Here is a 21647-nt window from a genome sequence, read left to right as displayed (position 1 = left end):
CGTCCTATGGGGGCTATATGAAGGCGTGGACCTATGCAGACAAATTTCATGGTGAAGGTATAATGCCCCCTGCGAAGACTAAATACCAAATTTCAGCAATTTCGGTGTAATAATGAGGCTAAAATCTTCAAAATACCGATAATCGGGAGGTACCGTTATATGGGAGCTATATCAAAACGTGGACCTAAGCCCACAATTCTCTGTTGGAATGTTTGATACCTCTGCCGAAGACTAACCACAAAATTTGAATACTTTCGGTTGGTCATTGTGTCTTAAACATTCAAAATACCGAAAATCGGGAGGTACGGTTCTATGGGGGCTATATCAAAACGGGGACCGACCAACCCAAATTTTTGTCCTGAAGATTGTAAGTCAATAATAGGTACGTGTACCAAAATTGATGCACCTACGACAATTCCTTCTATTTTTGGCCACAGTTAATATGAACTCGCGACATAGTGCGTCGTATGCCGCGGTAAGGTTTTGTATGTATATGTTTAATGGGAACAATAATAGGACGTATACATACATAAAATGATAAATTTGCATTAATTTAAGTCACCGGGGCAAATAAAAAATAATTAACTTATTAATTTTTAATAATAAAAAAATTAATTTAATTATATAAAAATTAAAAATTAAATCAAATAAAAGAATTTGTGGACATATTGCTATATAGTGGACTTATTGCTATATATCTTTGGCTATATAATGTAGTGACAAGCAGAATAAATTAATAACTGCCATATCTTGAAATCCCCATGAAACCCTTGCCAAGTTTGTTCAAATTTTTCTAAAAAATGCTCCTTAATGCCATATTTTCGATACATCCCATTGTGCAACCAAATGCATCTGCCAAGGTATTTATAAAAGACACTGACTCTGGTAGGTGAGCTTTTGTTCTTATGTTACCCAACAAAAAAAAAAAAGAAAACAATTTTCAAGAAAAAAATCTTTGAATACGAAAAAGCCCTACAAAGCCCCTCGACAAAGTACAAAACAAATGAAATCACAATAAAAGCTGACACTGAATGGAACCAGACAACAGCAACAAGAACAATGGACCTGCAACAATGACATCTCACTCTCCATGGATAAAAATGGTTATACGAAACAATGAAAACAAAGCCATCCTTGGGCAACGTAATTGGTTGTAATGGCAACAGCCCCAAATGACAGTGTGAAACAACAGCGACAACCATATCTATAAAGGACGACATTGTATTCTATTTGGCAGGATATGCTTGGAGTGTGTTTGTAAGAAACAAAATTGTTATAATTGCCCGAACATGGTGTAAAAACAAAATAACAATAGGATCTTAAAATAAGTTGGGCTCATCTCCATCATACACCTTGATATTTTATTGTTGCCTTTTCATTTGATGTTTTCATCTTTAAGATTATATTTTGGCACTTTGCCGTATCCTTGGGTTATTTTTGTTTTACCAGAAAGAGATATGGCTTTTAAGTCAGTAAGGAAAAGCTTTGTAGGAATCTGTCTTAAGTATTGGATGATGTTTGTCGCTCACTGTTCTATAAGGCTAACTGAAATCAAGTAAAACAAGTAAGACGTAGCTTATATCGAACAAGGCCAAAATGTGAAACCCAACATCCGAAAATATTACTTTTATAGGTTAGCATTTTGCCTTATTTTCTTATTAGAGTAGGACATTTTCAACATATTTTTATTATTTTCTGGCTGATAATAATTTCCACATATGTATGCAGTTTAACATTTTAATATAGGGTCATATAAGGTGTCCTATGATTCGGGACTTTTTTCCTTTACTTTACAATAGGTACATCGTCACACATGTTTTCTGGTATCAGAATTAACACATTTTTCTTCAGTGTATCTTCTGTAAATTTATTAAATACATACATATTTTAACCCAATTTAAGGATTGACAACAACATTAGTCAACTATTTGTCAAGTGCCAACCACATCGCCTCCAATACAATGTGGGAAAATTTATTTAATCGTACAACGCCCCTAATAGAAAATTAATATTTAAACGCAGACAGCCTTCACAGAAATTTCCAAAACTTTTAAATGATTTTCGAATGTGTTCACAGAATTAATTTAAATAAATTTTAGATTGACAGACTTTTTGTGGAAATGTTTGTTCACCTCAATAAAAAAGAGATAGCTGTCATCAAATGATGTATGTTTTTAACCCTAAAACAACAATGATTTCCTAAAGGTATCAGACTAAATGGTTAAAAACATATTTGTAAAGGACTTAAAATTCTGATAAATCTTTGGAAGGTTACTGTATTTTTTCTATGTATAAATTTAATTGTTGTAGAGATAAAATGTATATGTACATGGTAGCTGAAGAATGGTAGGAATGGTCAGCTGTTTAGACCAGTAAATGGATGTGAAGATACACATCACACCAGTTTATTTATAAAAAAAAAAACAAGTAAAAAGTATTAGTCGACTTTGCCGACAGAGATATACCCTCAACCTTTGTGGATTGAAATACCTTTTTTTCTCAAAGAAACGTATGTCTTTAGGGGGGTTTTCAAAATTTTGAAATTTTGGGCGTATGAACCGACAAAAATATGGATTGGATTAAATCTCAAAAATTTGCGGGGGATATCGAAAGATAGAGCTTTTGTGCCATACTAGCCTACGAAAACATAATATCGCTGTAAAGAGGGCCACTAGGAAACCCCCACTAAAAATATCCAAAGTATTCTCGAACGGACCCTTACTAAACAAAAATGTTGAATACTTGTGTGGTTGGTACCCCAAGCATTGGACCGATTGGGCCCAAATTTGAACATGAGCTAAGCTTGGGCAACATATTTCGATATCCAAAGTTTGGGCAAAATCGGTTGGTCCGTTTTTGAGATATTGCGAATATTTTCCAACTTTTGCGGGGGAGATACCAGAAGGAGTGGACCTATAAGCACTGCCTTCGAATTTCATCTAATATTCGAAGAAATATTACGATATCCAAAGTATGGACGGATGCAGTATTCGGTTCGAGGTCTCCAGCCATTATATATGGTGCCATAGGGGTTTTTTTTATAACTTTCGGGCAGTTTTCTCAAGAAGTATGGACTTGCCCCTGAAAAGAATTTTACTGTCGCAACTGAGGCAGCGAATGCAACTCGCTTCAACAAAAATCAAAGTGATTCGAGAGCAGGTCTTAAGGTGAATTTATCCAAAATTTTGTGTGGGAGGTACCGTAGGGAATGGACAAATATAGTTCATATTCGAACCTGATCTATATCTGGTAGATTTTTTAGGATGTGTAAAGTATGGACCAAATCGGTCACTCCCATCAAGAGTTAACGTGCGCAGAATTTTTCCAAATATTTTTTAACTTTTGTGGGGAGGTACCCGAACTTACACTATGTTTGGACAAAATATTACAAAGGCCAAATGTTGGACCGAATCGGCAGATCCGTTCGAGAGTTATCTTACGCTCCAACCTCTAGACACGGTGTAATAGGGCTTTTTTGTACGTTTCAGGCTATTTTCTCAGGAAGTATGGACTTGCCCCTGTTGAAACATTATACCGTTATTCGGGGACAGTGAATACAAGTTGCTACAACAAAAACAAAGCGATTCGTGAAAAGGTCCTAAGCTGAACTTTTTCGAAATTTTGTGTTGGAGGTACCCGAAAGAGTGGACCGATTGAGTCCGTATTGGAACCTCATCTAAGTCTGGTAGAAATTTCACGATGTGCAAAGTATGGACCAAATCGGTTACTTCCTTCAAGAGCTATCATGCGTACAAATTTTTCGAACATTTCCATACTTTTGTGGGGGAACTTAAACTAAATGTGGACTATTTTGGACCGAATGGGGTCTAAAACCATTAATTCGATCAGGCACATTTTGCCCATATGAAAATGTATATACCCTCGCAAGCATAAATGTTGAGGTTATAAAAACAATCGCGGTGCTTCAAACGACATTTATACGATCGTCACAGACGAATCGTCGATCTATGGTTAGGAGCCCGAAACAAAATAGGAATAGGTTTGGGTCTTCGAAAGCGAGCCAAATCCGACGAAAGTTGTTCATGTAAGAAGCACTTCAAAGCAAAAGGTCGCCTGTTTCTTCATCATAACTGAACGTGTGGCGACTATACGGGTTAATTTTGAGTGGTACACTACAATTTGTTTGCCTGAAGCCTCCTGAGAAATTCGAACAAGAGAAGACGGATAATTCTGCATCATGACAAGGCATTCCCAATCTGTTTTCGTTACTAACTTTGATCGTTGCGCGCAAAAGATATGACCGTTTTAATTATGATAATTAGAAAAAGTTCTAAAAAAATCGCTGTTATATCCTATTATCGTTAACTGAATTCGTAACCTTTGCGATGATGCAAAAAATAATCGCAAAGTCTCAATGGATTCGCGAAAAATCAAATTTGTTAAATAATTTCACGTATTTACAAACATATTTTTGACACAATAGCGCTCATACTTTCGAAAAATATATAAAAAAATTTATAACAGCATCCAGACATTTTGAAGAATAAATGAAACGTAAGTTGTGAAGGTTAAAGCTATAGTATTCATGTTATTTGCAAAAATACGAAGAAAATATTACGAAAAAATTAAAATCATATTATTCTAATTTTATTTTTTTATGGTTTTATAGGAAAATTTTAGTCAAATTTTCACGCAATAATGATGATATTCCGTTGTAAAAATTTTTTCGCTTATAGTTTTCTTATTGGATAATATTATTAGAACCTTATATTAAATCACAAGGAATTCCAATTGTGGCATAACGTTAAAATAATGTTATATTCAATATTACAACATTTAAGGCGCATATAAACCGCGTAATTATAAAAATGACATAATGCGCATCCGATTTTCCAACACAGCGAATCAATCCCTCTTATTTGATGTACTGTTTGTCAAATTCTATTTTGCGGCCACGATGTAGCATCTGCTGCATATTAGGGTGGAAAATACTGTAAAATGGTCATAATTTCCGCGAAGTTCATTTACATTTTATGCGCATTCGATTTCAATAATCACCATTAAAAAATACATCATTCTATGCCGTTTCAATGCGATTCATGAAGAACCGTGGATGTAGCATCGCATTCAATTTCTGGAAAAAATCTAATATATCTCTGGATTTACGAGAGTTTTTTAATTTCTGTTTTCGCGCAGTTTAAATACGCGTATCGATCTGTTTTGTTAAGTAGAACTGACACATCCAATACGCGTTTTAATATGCGATATTTTCAAAATAATTTTTTGCAAATTTTCGAAATTTGAGGGGTATCATATCCGCCGATCTAGTGGGTGGATTTTTACGCGTCGTTTCCACGGCAATCGAATGACGTTTGTAAATTTTAAACCAAAAAAATTGGTTTTTGAGGAAAATTTACGCACAAAAATTTCGTGTTTGGGCGCAGATTACTGTGATCCTGTGAGGGCTACACCCTCATGTTATACATTAAAAAATGCGAAATCGCGAGTACTACAATCAAGTAATAACACAGCAAAATGTTTGATGCCAAAGATGCCATTCAATCATGGGTGCAAGTGATCTGGCATGTAATCTTTTTAGCATCTTCATCGATGAATTTTATATGAGCGTGGACCGCAAAAGATGCTATTCATTTTTGGATCCATAGCATGTCATTTACACCAATGCTTTGACATGTCATTTCCACCAATGCTTTGTCATGACATTTCCACCATGCCAGGCCAGGCATCCCATTTTCACCAACCCTTTGCAATGACACTATCATTCCGACTAGAGTTTTAACAACGTTGGTTGTGATTTCGTGTCGCCGACAACATCAAGCCTATTGTAAATATTTAATCTTATATATTTAGAAAAATGTGCATACATAAAAACACAATATTCATCGATTGATGGAATTGGTTCAAATGCTGATGAAAAGATCGGATCTTTCATGACCGCCTTTGCATGGGTTCATATGCTAATGAAAAGATCGGATCTTTCACGACTTCGTTTGAACCAATGCAAAAGATGTCATGAAATCACGTCATCGCATGGAACCCCTTCCTCCAAATTTTGCTGGGAAGCTTTTAGGGAAATCCTGCTGCGCGTCCCAATTAGAGCAAAAATACAAAAAAACCCCATTTTTCAGTCTTCAAAATGTCAGCATCCGTTTGAGGTAGATACAGTGGATATATTAAAAAATCATACATTAGAAACTTCAACTCTGAAGTGTACTCTTTAACTGCTCCTTTGAGCATTAAACTCTACATTGTGTTGTAAAACCACTAATTGGAAAATAACATAATGAAACTCGTTTTCTTCAACGATTTTTTCCGATTTGTTTACATTAGTGCGACCACAGCTTCCGCTCAAATTATTATTTTAAGAAACCCCTCGGTGAATCGGGCTAAAACAGTTTATTTTACCGAAATGCGGTCAAAAGTTTTGGTAAAGTAAAACTGATCGCGAGTTACAATACCTCATACCTAAGTTAATTTTCTACAAAAAGCTTGATATACATACATATATATAGAAAATATTTATAATTTTTACTAGAATTAATTATAATAGTATAAGAACATATTTGAAAAATAGGTAGGAATATTTATTGGAATATAAAAGTTATAAAGCATTTTTTAAAAAAAGATTTTTTGTCGTTTTGTTCCATATCAACAGTTATGACGCGAAATATTTTAGACAAAAAATTTTCCTCAATATATTAAAAACTTCTAAATGGAAATTTAAAGTTCTGATTTTCGAAATGTGTTTTTAAACTTGTAGGTTTTTAAAATATTAATTTAATAACTGAAAAAAGTTCAAGCTTTCACGTCGAAGGGTTGATATCTCAGAAAATTGAGCAGATAGGAGACAGCAGACCAAAACTTCAAAAATAGCATACCGGAAAACCCTCGAAACCACCTGTATCTCAAAAAGTAAAAAATGGCGTATGGAACACTTAAGCATGGTACCGACGATATGTATATCAGGTTAAAATGTGGATCATATCTGCCCACTCCTTGGGATATTTCACTTTTTTCGTACAAGTTCATAATTTTGACCTAAATGCTAGGGTGATTTTGCAATTTTGTGAAACATTTATCGAAACAGTGTCACTAAAATGGTATGCACGATACACTTTTTGAGCGGGATAACCAATTCGGTGCAAACTTTGGATCTTCTAATATTTTGTCCAAATTTAGTTCTACTTCTAAAATGGCGCATATTGGTACTCTCCTTAAGGTACTTCCCCCGCAAAACTTCAACATTTTTGTTTGAGGACAGTTTACGGTCTGTTCAAAGATCCTTTGGAAATATATACCGATGCTATTGGTTGTGGTCCTGTTTACAACGATATTATGTTTTCCGTGGACAAATTCATGCATACTGGTCCAAATGTTATACGATGACCAACTGAAACGACTAGTGGGTGCGATATCTATCGAAAAGATATGGCTCCCAAAATAAGATCCACTTTCATAATGGACTATACTTCTTTCCTTCAAGTACAACTTTAATCCTAATCCACATTTTTGTCTGTAAGTTCAAATGCTCTAAATGGGCGACAAAATTCTTAAAAGACCCTCAATACATTCGATCTGTCCGTAGATGAAAGTTTCAATTCATATGGACTGAGGGTATATCTCTGTCGGCAAAGCCGACTGATACTTTTTTACTTGTTTTTTTTTTTTTAAATTCTAGATTATGGTAGTTCCTACTATAGGTGTTGTCAATGATTTTTACAATATTGAGGAAATTCGCAAGTTGTTTTTGTTGTCTATGTTTGGAGCAAACGATGGTATTTCTGGATTTGCATTTTCAATGCTTGAAGAAAACAAATTAGTTGTTGGAACAAAAATAGATATTGTTGTTCCAACAAAAGCAAAAAATATTTTTTTCTCTTCGTGTAAATACACCAAAAGTTTTTATATTTTTGTAGCAAGTTCATTAGACCTATGAAAAAGGCCACAAGGTTCAGCAAACCGCCTAATACACAACTTGTGGGGAAGGGATTACGGTTGTGTAGCCGGTGTTCAATCTGTAAATATTTGAACGTCGTAATTCACATTTTGTCGCAAAGGCGACGTACGGCACCTCTATATCGGATTTTTTCTCAGATCGACTCCTCTATAAAATCAAGAAATAATTGTTAAATTTTTCAAAATTTGAACGGGGCAACCGTAGTCCACAAAGACGAAAATAAAATTCCCGTCTTGTAATGTTTTAATCCACCGAACAATAATGCCATTTGTCAGGCCTAAGATATGTTACTAATACTATTTTCTTTTTCTCTGTGTCATCTGCTATTCGTTTATGTCTAACAGTCCATTTTAGCCTTAGTTGATGTTTTAAATTTTATTTTTAAAACACAATACCTTAAATAACTGTAATTTAATATATTTGAACAAAATAAATTTTGTCATGAAAAGATTATGACAAAAACACTTACATATGTTTTTATTTTTAACATTTCTAAGGCAAGATTGCATGTCTTAATTTTTGTTAAGTGTTTAGGGTGTTCTTCTAAACTGACATATTTGAATAGAAAAACAGAAGAGCAGAAAACACAAACACACAAAGTTTCCAGACAATTATACGTATGTGACTTGACTACAATGCCACAGTCATCGTCATCGCCAACTTGTACCTGAACTGTGAGCAATATATGAATGCAAGTTCTTGCCATGCCAGCCGACATTAACCTTGAAGGTGTCGTCTCGTTCTGTTGGCTGCTGTTGTGCTTGTTTTCATGTTACAGAGGGCAATATGCCAACTTGGCGGATTTGAAATGCTCAACAATGTGTTACAGTTACCTTACAATGGTTATTGTGTTCTAGAATCACATTTAAAAACTAACAGTTCACATACACATATAAATGATGAAGTTAAGATAAATAATAAACAATAGGTTGGTTAACAAAAATAAAATAATTCATAAATAAAATAAAAAAAAAAATTTAAAATTCAAAATTTCGTAATAATAAAAATTGTCGTAAATTTTAATTTTGTATTTATTTTTCATTTAGGCATTTTATTTTATTAAATGCCAATAAGGCATACATGGAAATGATGAATTTGAAAATAGAAAATTAAGGTATGGTTGACATAAAGAACCCTCCAAAGTATTGTTATCTATGTTTTGCCCAGCTTATTCTGCTATTACTAAGGAATTACTTTTTTGATCTTTGCTTGGGTAATTTATTTTAAGAAAAATCTGTATTTACTAAAAAAATATATAATTGCTACTAAGAATCATACCCCCACATTGGAAAACCAATGTCATTTCTTATAAATAATCACAATAAATAGCCACTATCACTAATAGTTACCATGCAAGTATTTCAACATCGATTCCTTGTAATACCAATATAACAATGCAATTTTCCAGTTCGGTTGTATTGTTACCACACAAACGAGATGAAAACGAATATCATGGCTACTTCATTTGTAATGGCATTGCTATTTAATTTCCATAATTTTGATTTTCATTGTAAATTAGAAGGACCCTAATAGAAACTCACACACAAACACACTGATATTAAAAGAGTGACCAATATTTCCAGATAGAATACCACAAACACGCGCCATACTCATGCAAACCCTTTTGCCTTTACGTTCATTTCCAAGCCAAGCAAATCTTCATGCCATTCATGTCCTTGATGTAATTCCCTGTTAGGTGTACTTATGTCAGTAAGTATGTTTGTGTAGAATTTGCGTAGTGAACCATTCAGTCAGCCAGTCGTCAGTCAGTGTAGGAGTACATTTTACATTCTTGTTAAAGTCTTCTTTTGTTGTAGTATTGTGTCCAAGTATGTGTTGCATATAGGAACTTGTCAAGCTATCGTCTGACGGTCGACAAAGACACAAAACATTTACAGTTTACTTATTACGCTTGCTTTTGTGCAACTATGCACTTTATAGTAATGTTAATGTGCGTGTAAGGGATTCTGTGTGTGTATGCGTGTTTACGTGCATCTGTAGTTATGTCAACGACGCCAAGCTACATTGAATGAACATGGGACAGTAATGGCAAATAACCCCATTTTGTCATAATAACCCAAGGCATTTGAAAGAGATTGAATTTTTCGTTTTTTGTCAGTGTTGACCTGGAAAATTGTTTGCAGGTGAGAAAATTTTATGCTGACTATGTATAGGTATGAATTGTATAATACTAATATTTTTGAGAGAAATGTGTCAGCCGTGTGTATTGTGGAAAACATTTAGTTAAGGGAAATTTCATTTACAGAAAGAAGAATGGGTGAGGTATGGAATCTTTTGATTTCTTTTTATTGGTCTATGTAATATGAAACGATCACCATTCAAGGGTTTAAAATGGCCTAAAGCTTGGATAAGAAAAGAGCAGGTGTTTAGGTTTGATGGATTCATAAAGCACCCTATTAAACATTTCGCTATCCAAACTTTGTCTGGCGTAATCGTTTTAAGTTCTATGCGAATCTACACCTTGAATATTCAAACTCACAATGAAAATGATGCAGTTCGCCCATCGCCGGACCCAATTCCTTGCCATGGATGAGCAAACCAATGATATATAGATGGAGAATGTAAGATAGGCCTTAGTCGGACCGGGTCGACCCGGAATTTCTTTTATAAGATTGCGATATATTTTAGGCATCCGGTCATACATCTGTACAAGATGTAGCACATGTATACACTGTCATTACTGGAATCGTTGGAGTTATTTTTCACACTTTATGGCTACAACTACAAAATGATTATTAGGAAAAAATATCAAAAGACAATCTGGAATCGATTAAGCCTTGTCTTCTCTCTGTCTGGTTGGATTGGGACCAAAATTTGTGTCTCGACTTTTATTAGACAAACATAGATCAGGTTCGAAAATGGACTATATCGGTACAGTTTAAAATCCCTGAACTTAATCAATGTTTGTCACTATTCACGATGTTCGGCGGAAATTGGTTGAACACTTCCTAAATGGACTCCAAATTCTCTAAACAAATTTGGTCTTAACACATGTGGTGTGAAATCATGTGACTGTGCGAATTATAACATATTTATACCCTCCACTAAAATATGGAGGGTGTAATTAAATTTGTCATTCCGTTTCTATACTTCGGAAACCCTATAAAATATTCCGTTGGTATGTTGAAATCAAGACACAGCTCGCAATTTTTATGATATACTTTTATAATTTGGTATAGAATTTAGGATATTTGGTATTGAAAGTGTCCTATATCGGACCACGTCTTGATATAGTCTCATAGAACGTACCTTCCGATTATCGTTATTTTGAAGATATTAGCCTCTTTATCACACAGAAATGGCTGGAGTTTGGTATTTGGTCATCGTTGGCGATATTCAACTTTCTATCTGAAATTTGTCGGTATAAGACAACGTCTTCATATAGCCCCAATTGAACGGTACACACCGATTTTCTGTATTTTGAAAGTCTTCGTTTGGGATATACAATTTTCCAACAGAAATGAGATTAACCTCATCCCAATTTCTGGTATTTTAAAAATGTTGGCCTCATGATCACAGCATAATAGCTCCATAAAACACCCCCCCCCCCCAATTTTTTTACTTCAGTATCCCCCCGAAATGAGGGTGCCACCGTGGAGCAATGGTATATATACCTGTCTTGCACTCAGAAGGTCATGCGGTTCGATTCACAGGCCAAGCTACATCAAATTTTCAACGGTGGCAAAATACCCCTCAGTTTGTTGGCTACATTTCCTGAGTATTTTAGCCATGCAAAACTTCTCTACAAGTGGTGTCTTGAGACATGCCGTTCGGACTCGGCAATAAACAGTAGCTCCTATATCATTGAGCTAATATGAATCAGGGTGCACTCATTGATATGAAAGAAGTCTCACATGTCCGCTTCTGGGATGTTTGTTGAACCATTATATTATCCCCGGGTTTATTTTGAAAGTTTTAGCCACATTATTCAGAGCGAATAACTGAAACATAGTGCCCCTCGTAAATGGTGCTATGCCACCATATAGGGTTAGCCCCCATTTAAGATTTTTGACGATTTTACTTACTTAGCTGGCCCATTACCGAAAATTTTTTCCATAGACCGAACTAAGAAAATGTTTCCAATTCTCTCTGTTTAGTGCTTCGCTTTCTGGAATACCGCGCCTTGTCATCTCGTCATCCACTTGTTTGCGTCATCTATTCTTTGGCCTGCCAATTCTGCGTACACCGCCATGTGGCCCGTTTTTATACGCTTTTTTAGGGTCCATCATAGCTCATTCTTATTATATGGTCCTAGCCAACGCAATCGCTGCATCTCGATACGTTTAACTATATTGATGTCGTTGTATAGCAGATACAGTTCGTGGTTCATACGACGTCGATATTCACCGTCAACTCAGATCGGTCCGTAGATCTTTCGAAGAATTTTTCTCTCAAACACGCCAAGCACTGCCTTATCTGCTTGCGCAAGTACCCAGGCGTCGGACCCATACATCAGCACGGGTAGTATCAGAGTTTTGTAAAGCGTTATTTTTGTTTGACGAGTTGTGGCTTTGTTTTTTGAAGTGCTTACTTAAGCCAAAGTAGCATCTGCTGGCCAATACGATTCTTCTTTTTATTTCACAACTGATGTCGTTTGTTTTGTTTACGGCGGTGCCGAGGTATACGAAGTCTTTTACTACATCAAAATTATTGGAACCAACTTCAACAGTTGGTCCGATCTCAATGGACGCATTGCGCGTCGACACCATCAGCGTGGCCTTCTCGCCGTTTCCCGCCAGACCCACTTTAGCAGATTCTCCTTCGACCTTCATAAAGGTATCACTTACTTCTTTTACTGATCGTCTTATGATATCTAAGCATTAGCATTTTGACGTTTGCCTCTCGTACAACCTTTTCTAGCAGGATGTTGAAAAGATCACACGAAAGACTGCCTCCTTGCCTGAAAACTCTTTTGGTACAAAACTCTTCGGAGAGGTTCTTTCCTATTTTTACTAAAGATATTGTGTCAGTTAGAGTCATTTTACAAAACCGAATGAGCTTTGCGGGGATACCAAATTCATACATGGCTTGGAATACCTTTGAACGTAGTGGGCTGTCGAAGGCTGCTTTATAATCGACAAAAAGGTGGTAGGTGTCGATCTGCATCTTTTGGGTTTTCTCCAGGATTTGCCGTAGGGTAAATATCTGGTCAATGGTGGACCTGTCAGGTCTTAAGACGCATTGATCCAATTATTTCGTTGACCATAGGCTTTAGTCGTTCGCATAATATCCCTAACACTATCTTGTAGGCGATAGGGAGAAGACTTATGCTTCTATAGTTGAAGCATAAAGTCTTATCTCCTTTCTTATGGACGGGACACAGGATGCTCAGGTTCCAATCGTCGGGTACGCGTTCTTCCTGCCAGATAGAGCTAACTAGCTGATGCATACACCTTATCAGCGTGTCGCCTCCGGTTTTAAACAGCTCGGCTGGTAGGCCATCAGCTCCTGCTGCCTTATTATTCTTCAGCCGATTTATTGCTGTCTTTACCTCATCTTGTCTGGGCGGTATACATTCAATACAATCTTCTGGGATTGGGACTGTGGTATCTTCGTCGACTTCGCTACTATTGGATACCAACAGTTTGGAAAAACGCTCTTTCCATATCCTTATCACACTATCTGTATCAGTTACCAGATTACCTTGCTGGTCTCTACAGGAGGATGTGCCAGTTCCAAAGCCATTAGTTTGATGTTTCACACTTTGGTAGAATTTTCGGACTTCATTCTGCCTCCTGAACATCTCGATTTGTTCACACTACCGCTTTTCCATCTCTCTCTTTTTCCTGCGGAAAAGACGTTTCTCCTCTCTCCTTTTCTTCGGATACCTCTCTCGTGCGCTACGCGTTGCTACTGATTGTAAATTAACCCTATATGCCGCTTTTTTCTCTTCGGTAGCAGCACGACACTACTGGTCATACCATGTATTCCTTGGTGGAGGTCTCTAGTATCCAAGTACTGATTTTGCAGCTGTTTGCATGGAGTGGGCAATGTTTTGCCACTGCCCTGATATGTTATCGGGACGAGGAGTGCTTTGATTTAGCAATTGGGCTAGTTGAGTGGAATATGCTGTGGCTATCTGTTGTGATTGCAGCTTACCGATGTCTAACTTTCGTGTTGTGTTTGTTCGTACTTTGTTTGCTACGTTTAAGCGGGTGCGTACCTTTGCTGCAACAAGGTAGTGGTCCGAGTCTATGTTTGCACCTCGGAACGATCGTACATCCAACACGCTTGATGCATGTCTTCCATCCATCACAACGTGATCGCCCTTAGGAATATCGAGATGCTTAAATCTGGTACTGCTAACTACCATGTTTCTTGCAGCTGCATAGTCTATCAGCCTCATACCTTGTCAGATGTTTCACTGAGGAGACTGAATTTCCCGACTGTTGGGCCAAAAATAGTCTCCTTTCCAATTTTGGCATTAAAATCGCCTAGTATAATTTTAATGTCATGAGCAGGGAAACGGTAATCCGCAACGGAATCCGCAACCAAACTCCTGCTTTACGTCAGGGCAGCTATAATACAGTGCGTCACATTTAGGTGTTGTTGTGACGCCTTTCCCGTTCCAACGTATTTCCTGTATGACAGTAATGTCGGCCTTGCACTTATCAAGTACATCTGCCAATGCGTAAACTGCACTTTCTCTATAAAGAGTGCCAACAATCCAAGTGCAGATTCGCAGATCATGGTCCTTAAAACGTTTGCGGGGTTCGTCAACTTTAGAGGGTTTTGTTTTTCTTTTCTTTCGTTTTTTCATAGTAGGCTGTTTTAGGGGATGGTTACTAATCCGACGCCCAAACCCAAGTTTTTATCGTTCTTATGGGTAAAAGCGCGGCACCTGTTAGCTCACTTACTTTAACGGGTGTTAAAGGCAGTTCCCCAGGTTACACCACGGGGAGGTCAGTGTCCACATGAGATGAAAGAGGGACTAAGATGAATCCTGTGCTTTGCCTTGTTAATGCCGGTTAGGACCATTCCTTGGTATCTTCCATACCCTACGTCACCCTTTTGACGATTTTAGTCACACTTTTATACTGAATATTAAAATTGACGAAACATACTATCCATACTACTAAACATACTATCCGGGTTTAAGTCTAGAACCGGTATTTTCCAATTGTATGCGTTTTAAGGGTTTTCTGTTAAATTTTCGAACTGATATTGCTGTAATTTAATATTGTGTTTGGTTAGAGGATACAAAAGCACAATTCGGAAAATTTTAAATATTCGTCCATGATTTGGAATGAACAACGATGACGCCCCGAATGAGTTTAAAGTGATTGTTATCAGTTAAGATATTCTGCTCGTGCAAGGAACAAAGGAAACGAATTAATCCTATTTACTTCAATAATGTTCGTAGTGGAGGGTATAAAAAGTTCGGCCGAACTTAATGCCTTTCCTACTTGTTTCTGTTACAGTCCAGTTAAAATAGGCATGCGTATAAGGGGGAAATAACAAAAAGTCCCACAAAGCTGAATTTTGGTGGAAAGTTAGGGTTTGCCATTAGAATTAACGACCTATAAGTGCCCATCGATGCCATGTGTGCTAACGAAGTTATTCAGGGTCAAAGGTCATTTTTTGGAGGCCTCATTCTTTTTTTTTTGGTTTTTTTTTTAAACGGTATGAATTATCCGAAATCGACTAAATTAAAAGTTGTAGACTTACAAATTGTCTACAAGAATGATAAGAATATCATGAGGCGGACCAATTAAAATAACAACGCCATATGTTAAGTATTTCCATAAGCTTTTAGTAATGAGTTCAATAGAACCGAGTCTAACCCGGTTTCAAATCTGGCCTTTCGGGTCAAATAACCGCGAAGCGGATCCGCCGCCCATGAAAATTTTACATTTTCGTAATTAGCGCAACAAACCCTACCTTTTGACAGAAATTCAAATTGTGTTCAAGACCCCCAAAATGCCAGAAATCAGGGGGGAGGGACTATACCTAAAGTTGGACCTATGTTGATCTATTTTTGCTCCTTTTTATTTGTGTTGCTAAACTAGCCTTTACTGAAAATGTCTTATTGATATCTGCACAGGAAGTATTTTTGGCCGCTCTGCCCATACAAGTTCGGCCACAGTGCATTGTGGCTGAAATGGTATATTTTTAGCATAAAATGACCCTAACATGGAATAACTCTACTAAACACGCCCCGGTTACTGCGGTTATTTTTGCCGTTTTACCTGAATATGTTCGTATTTCCCTTATAAGTGCATATAAATGGTATGTTTTTTAGAACCGCTATATCGCAAGAATGGTTCCTTCTAGGAAAAAATTATGAAGACCCACCACGTAGTGAATTTTTCTGTCTACAATATTTGCTCCAGTCACTTTTTGATTAGACCCACTGTTTTCAAGAAAAAATCCGGAAACCTAAAAAATACCTAAATTTTTACTTTTAACCCCGAATAACTCTATTTGCACACATGGGATTGATGGGGACTTTTATAACATTGCTTGTAATGGCAAACCGTAGCTCTCCACGAAAATTCAGCTTTGAGAGAATTTTTGCTATTTCAATGTCTACTTTTACTGGACTATTATATTTTCCCACTAATTACAACATATAAAATTGTCTCATATCTTAACGGTATGACCCTTAAAAATATTATCTCAGACTTTTGGAATGATTGTTTGTTCAATTTTTTTCATCATGAATGACTTGTTATTGAATAAAGTAATTCGTGTTAAACCCACTTTATTTTGCTACATTTTTTAATAATAAACCCCCATACTCACATCCTTTCATTTTTTTCAATTTTTTAAAAAAAGAAACACACAACACAACACTTCATGTGCAATAAGGAGTGTATCCGTCAACGAGCTTCTACACTTACCAAGTATGACCAAAGCATTTCCCAGCAGACCGGCAAATCCAATAATACCGAAGAAGACAGGCACAATCATGGACACAACTCGTTCTAAAGGCCAATCGGCCTCTAGTTCCATTTCGACAAGATTATCGGGAGGCAGGGTGGTATTCAGGCCATCGGCAGCAATCGTGGATACACCACGGCTTTTGCCAATGGCAAATGTGATATTGCTACATTCGGTGGCATTTAGCCATTCGGCACAGGCAATGGCCAACGATGAGGATAATGTTTGTGCCTGTGGGGGTAATGTCTGTTGTTGTTGTTGACGCAACTGGAAATTGCTGTGATTGTGGTCCATGTTGAGTTTGTTTCTGTGTGTCTTTGTATGTGTGCGCGCTTTGTTTGCAAGTTTTCTACCCTCGGGCTTTCAAGCTTGGTTGGCTTTGTGCGTGGTTTATGGCAAATTTTTGCTAAATCAAATCGCCGTTATTTCTCTGCTACTGTCGATTGCTCTCTTGTGTATATAGGCGTCTAAATATTTGCTGCTTGGTTAAGTGCTGTGTGTGTTCATTCACAGCGTTAACTTGATTATGTTGTGTTGTTTGGAATTTTTTCATCAGCAACAACAGCAACATAGGCAGCTGTTTTTGCGTTTCAGGCTTTTAGCGGCTGGAATTTCTTTTTTCATTTCTTGAAACCTGTTATGCCTCATTTTCAAAGTTGTTGTTTTTCTTCCACTGATTTGGTTTCTAATGCTTATGATTATTATTGTCATTTGCTGTTGCGAATTTATGTGAAACTTTCTTCTCCGTCTTCCTTCAATGAAAACATTTCAAATTAAAGACATCAACATGCCGTTGGCTGTTTTCCATGAAACTGTAATAAAAGAGAAATGAAATTCTAACGTAAGTAACATTTAAAAACTGCAGAGAAAATGGAACGTTTTTAATAATTCAAAGAAATTTTTGCTAAAGGCATATCTATGTGATAAAGTTAAGTAAAAACTTTATCTGCTTTTTAGTTATGAACACGTTTGAAGTTTTTTTTTTTCAACAAAACTCTTTTAACAATTTGTTTAATCAAAATAAAACGAGAAAGTTTTTAAAACAAGTTTTGCTTTGTTTTTTGGTTGTGAATGTTGCTGGCATTTACTTAGGGTGAACGTTAAAGTATTTCACTATTTAATACTAAACTATTTTTAAGAATTTAATTGCCTGTAAAACGAAATACGTTTACCTTTTGATGCCGGATATTTGTTTTATATTCCGTAGAAAGGACATAAAATGACCCACTTCGGTGTAATTGAGACTTGTAAGTGACAATGTATTTGTGTACCCTCCACCATAGTATAGATTGAATATTAAGTTTGTTCCACACTGTTCTACATTCACGCAGAGAAAAAAATATGTTTGATCCAACAATATTCCAAGAGCAAAATATGTATTGTTAACATATTGTTGGACTCCTTATGTAGTATTGTGAATCCAAAAATAGTTTGTGTCAACTGAACAATATTTTTCTCTTTTCTTCGAAAGTTTTTTCTCTTCTCTCGCTATTCGATGCCGTGTTGAAAAAACAATTTTGGTGAGTTGTGGTGGTGTTTGTATGACATGCTGCCTTTATCTTTGTTTTTGTGTTTATGTATACCAACTCTTGTTTTTATTTGTTTCTGTTTTGTTTCATTTTTCTTCTTTATTTCATTCTTCTTTCCTTTTCATGTTTGTTATGGTGTTTAATTATTCCTTATGTTGTGGTGGCTTGCTTGTGGCTTTTTGTTTGTCTTTGTTGTCAGCTAAAGTAGCAAACCATGTATTGCGTTCATCAATGCTCGTAATATTATACGGGATATTTATATCAAAGTTGTGTGGAAAGTGTATATGAGAAGTATATACACTCAAATCAAAAAATTTAGTATCTGGTTTTCAGGGTTGACAATATGTTTTGTAAAAAATTTTGATTATGATTGTTCCTACAATCGGTATTGTTAACGATTTTTACAATATTGCGGAAATTCGAAAGTTGTTTTTGTTTTCTATGTTCGGAACAAAAGATGGTATTTTTGGATTTGGATTACAATGTTTATACAAAACAAACACATTTTTGGAACCAAAATAGATATTTTTGTTCCAACAAAACCGAAAAATATTTTTTCTCTGCGTGTTGAAGTAATCGTAAACCATAAATGCCCGATGTCGTATCTCCAAAAAGGACAAAATTAGTTTTTTGATTGAATCTAATACATAAGACTAAAATACATGCTATTGCAAAATTTCAAGTTTCTATGTTGAAAAATAACGATCCTATTCAAGAAAAGGCATTTCGAAATATGGGATACATTGATGGATCATCTGCAGTACAGCCCTGACTTGGAATTGAATGACTTCATTTGATTCCTGCACATCAAGAAAAAAAGGCGCGGTCAAAGATGTTCGTCGTCAGAAGATGCTGTTAAAGTATTCAAAAACCATGTTTAAAGGTTTCTCAATCGGAGTGGAAAAAGTACTTAACAATTGGTTTAAGCGTATGAACAAATTTATAAATCAGGTCAGAAACTTTTCTAGTATTACAGATTTATGCGCCTCCCTTATGTGCCTCCTCTGGTCACGTGCATTTTTTTTTTCTATTTTTCTTTGCATAACAACACTTTCTTGAATTTCAAATAAAAACCATTTCATTTCAATAAAAACCATCAACATTGAACTACAAAATTCTGACAATTACAATTTGTTACTTCACTTATTTGTTGTGTGACAAACATTTGCGGGCGAAACCATTCGTTAACAACCTCCACACGCAGTGTAGGTATTCCACGGAAGATTTTGCAATGTTTTCTGTTATTCAGAATTATGGAAACCTTGGAAACATCGAACGTCGTTAAAAATCAAACAATAAGCTTCCCAGTATTACTTGTAGTGGTTGTTTGTACATTTGTGTGTATCAAAAACAATTTGCCTGGGTAACCACAACACAAAGCGGAAGTCATTTCCTAGAAGTTGTTAAAAGTCGATATAAACTTTGTTCCATCTTCAAATGCACAAAGAACAGAACGAAACCTTACAAGCAGAAATAAGAAAATTGAGTGGTTATTGAAATTAAAGTTAACAGGAAGTAACAGCTGGAATCGAATTGAATTTGCAAACATCCATTGACTTTGTAATGGAATTGTTGCTATTTTTTGATGGTATTTACAGGTAAATTACTTTCTGAAATGTACGTTGTGAGTCAAGGGGTTTAAGAAATTCCAACTTTTTCAAAGAATGCTCAAATGGAAAATTAAGGAAGTGCACAGAAACACTCTAACGAAAAATTTAACTTATTTGGTTATAAGTAGAACCTTGAATCTGTTGAAATCGAGAGTGTACACCAAAACATAACTTTGAACTCAAAAAGTTTAAAAATTCTTAACAAATTACTCTCATCAGCCTTATGACTAATGAGGTTAAATAGACTTTAATACGGGTACAAATATGTCTCACGGAAATAATGGTTTTAGAGCACGCATATGTTAAGACGACCTCCGTTACAAACGATTTGTGGTCGATATAGTTATGTCCGTCCTACTGTCTAGGTGTTCTTTTAAGAGCTGTTCGAAGTTTGTTTTGAAATTTTTATTGAAGGTGTTAGTTGTCTTCGTGATAACACTGATATTTTTTCGTAACTATGTATGTTTACTGAAGATAGTTTTTGTGATTCAGATTACACCGATGTATTTTTGTTTGTGGTCGAGTTCATATTTTCGAACGGCTTATATTCACAACAACTTTTGTACAGAGTAAACGACCTTTTCCAAATCATATATTGAATGCTACTGAAAGTACTTTATTTTCAATATAGAGTGAATAAGCATCGATATTCTAATACAATCATTCCGTATACCCAAGTTTTAAAGGAGGGGTTCTATTCAAATGAGCCAAATTTTTTTCTTGAATTTTTGACTTTATTTTGCTTTTGTTGTATAATTTTTACATGAATTGGAATTGGATACAAATTAGTGACTATATTTACTCCAAGCACATGAAACAAAATATAATAAAACTTCAAAACATCATATCTTGTATAAATCGGAAAAGAATGAAGATTGAAAAAAAAAAATGGTAGGGGGTTCTATTCAAGTGAGTGGAAGTGTATATCATGCGTTTAGATTGTTTTTGACATTACTGTAAGATTTATTTATTTATACGTTAGACCAATAACACTAAAATGCGCAGAATAGAGTGTACAATTTCCTAAGTTTGTGCTTTGCTATATAGGGATTGAGTAGTATGAATTAACCTCAGTTGTGCAGCTTAAAACTCCCATTGTCATTATTTTTTTTTTCAGGAAAAGCGCCAATCTTTAAGGTAGACAGATAGAATATATCTTAATATAGAAATTAGTTTCTTCGACCTTTTTATTTTGCATATAAATGTTTAAGACTTTATATCTTAATATATTTTCGATTTTGTTAAAAATATTACATTAATTAGTTTTCCGGCAAATGACCGTCTACGAAACATTCTTTTTATTAAAGCGGTTTGCGGTGTTCACTCCAGGCAAAATTTTTCGAAGACTAATTTTTGATAGTTCGATTGGAAGCCCCTTGATCCCTAGGCCGAATTAGGCACACGCAATTCGGTGGGAGAAATTTTATTGTTTCGTTTTCAGATGTCAGAACATGGTCATCTCGTGGACAATTATCTAGAAGAAAAGGTATTTCTCATCAAAGCCAAATATTTTGTAGATGTCCTCTTATTGCTGACACAAATTTGTTTATGAACCACTTGAGGAAAAATTCTTGGGTTACGTAGGTTCACTTATTACATTTATAAATTTCTTGAATATTATTTATTTTTTTTTTAATTCCCTCGGATTCGCATTTTTATACCCTC

The 21647-nt window shown here is 35.6% G+C and overlaps 1 protein-coding gene across 3 annotated transcripts in view; it reads right to left on the bottom strand.

The window, feature by feature from the left end:
• AstA-R1 (allatostatin A receptor 1) overlaps nt 1-21647 on the bottom strand; it is a 397360-nt gene that overhangs the window by 111843 nt on the left and 263870 nt on the right. For 2 of the 3 annotated variants that reach the window (XM_073977861.1, XM_073977862.1), the window contains exon 2: nt 16804-17655. In XM_073977861.1, the coding sequence (XP_073833962.1) occupies nt 16804-17137 (334 nt within the window). In that variant the 5' untranslated portion in view covers nt 17138-17655. Of the gene's footprint in view, nt 1-16803; nt 17656-18015; nt 18121-21647 lie in introns of those variants that run through there. The other variant, XM_073977863.1, reaches the window with a different exon arrangement.

This window comes from Musca autumnalis, unplaced genomic scaffold (genome assembly GCF_047663935.1).
Source record: "Musca autumnalis isolate F117 unplaced genomic scaffold, ASM4766393v1 scaffold_3, whole genome shotgun sequence".
NCBI classification, from domain to species: domain Eukaryota; kingdom Metazoa; phylum Arthropoda; class Insecta; order Diptera; family Muscidae; genus Musca; species Musca autumnalis.
This window is presented reverse-complemented; position numbering and strand designations above follow the sequence as displayed.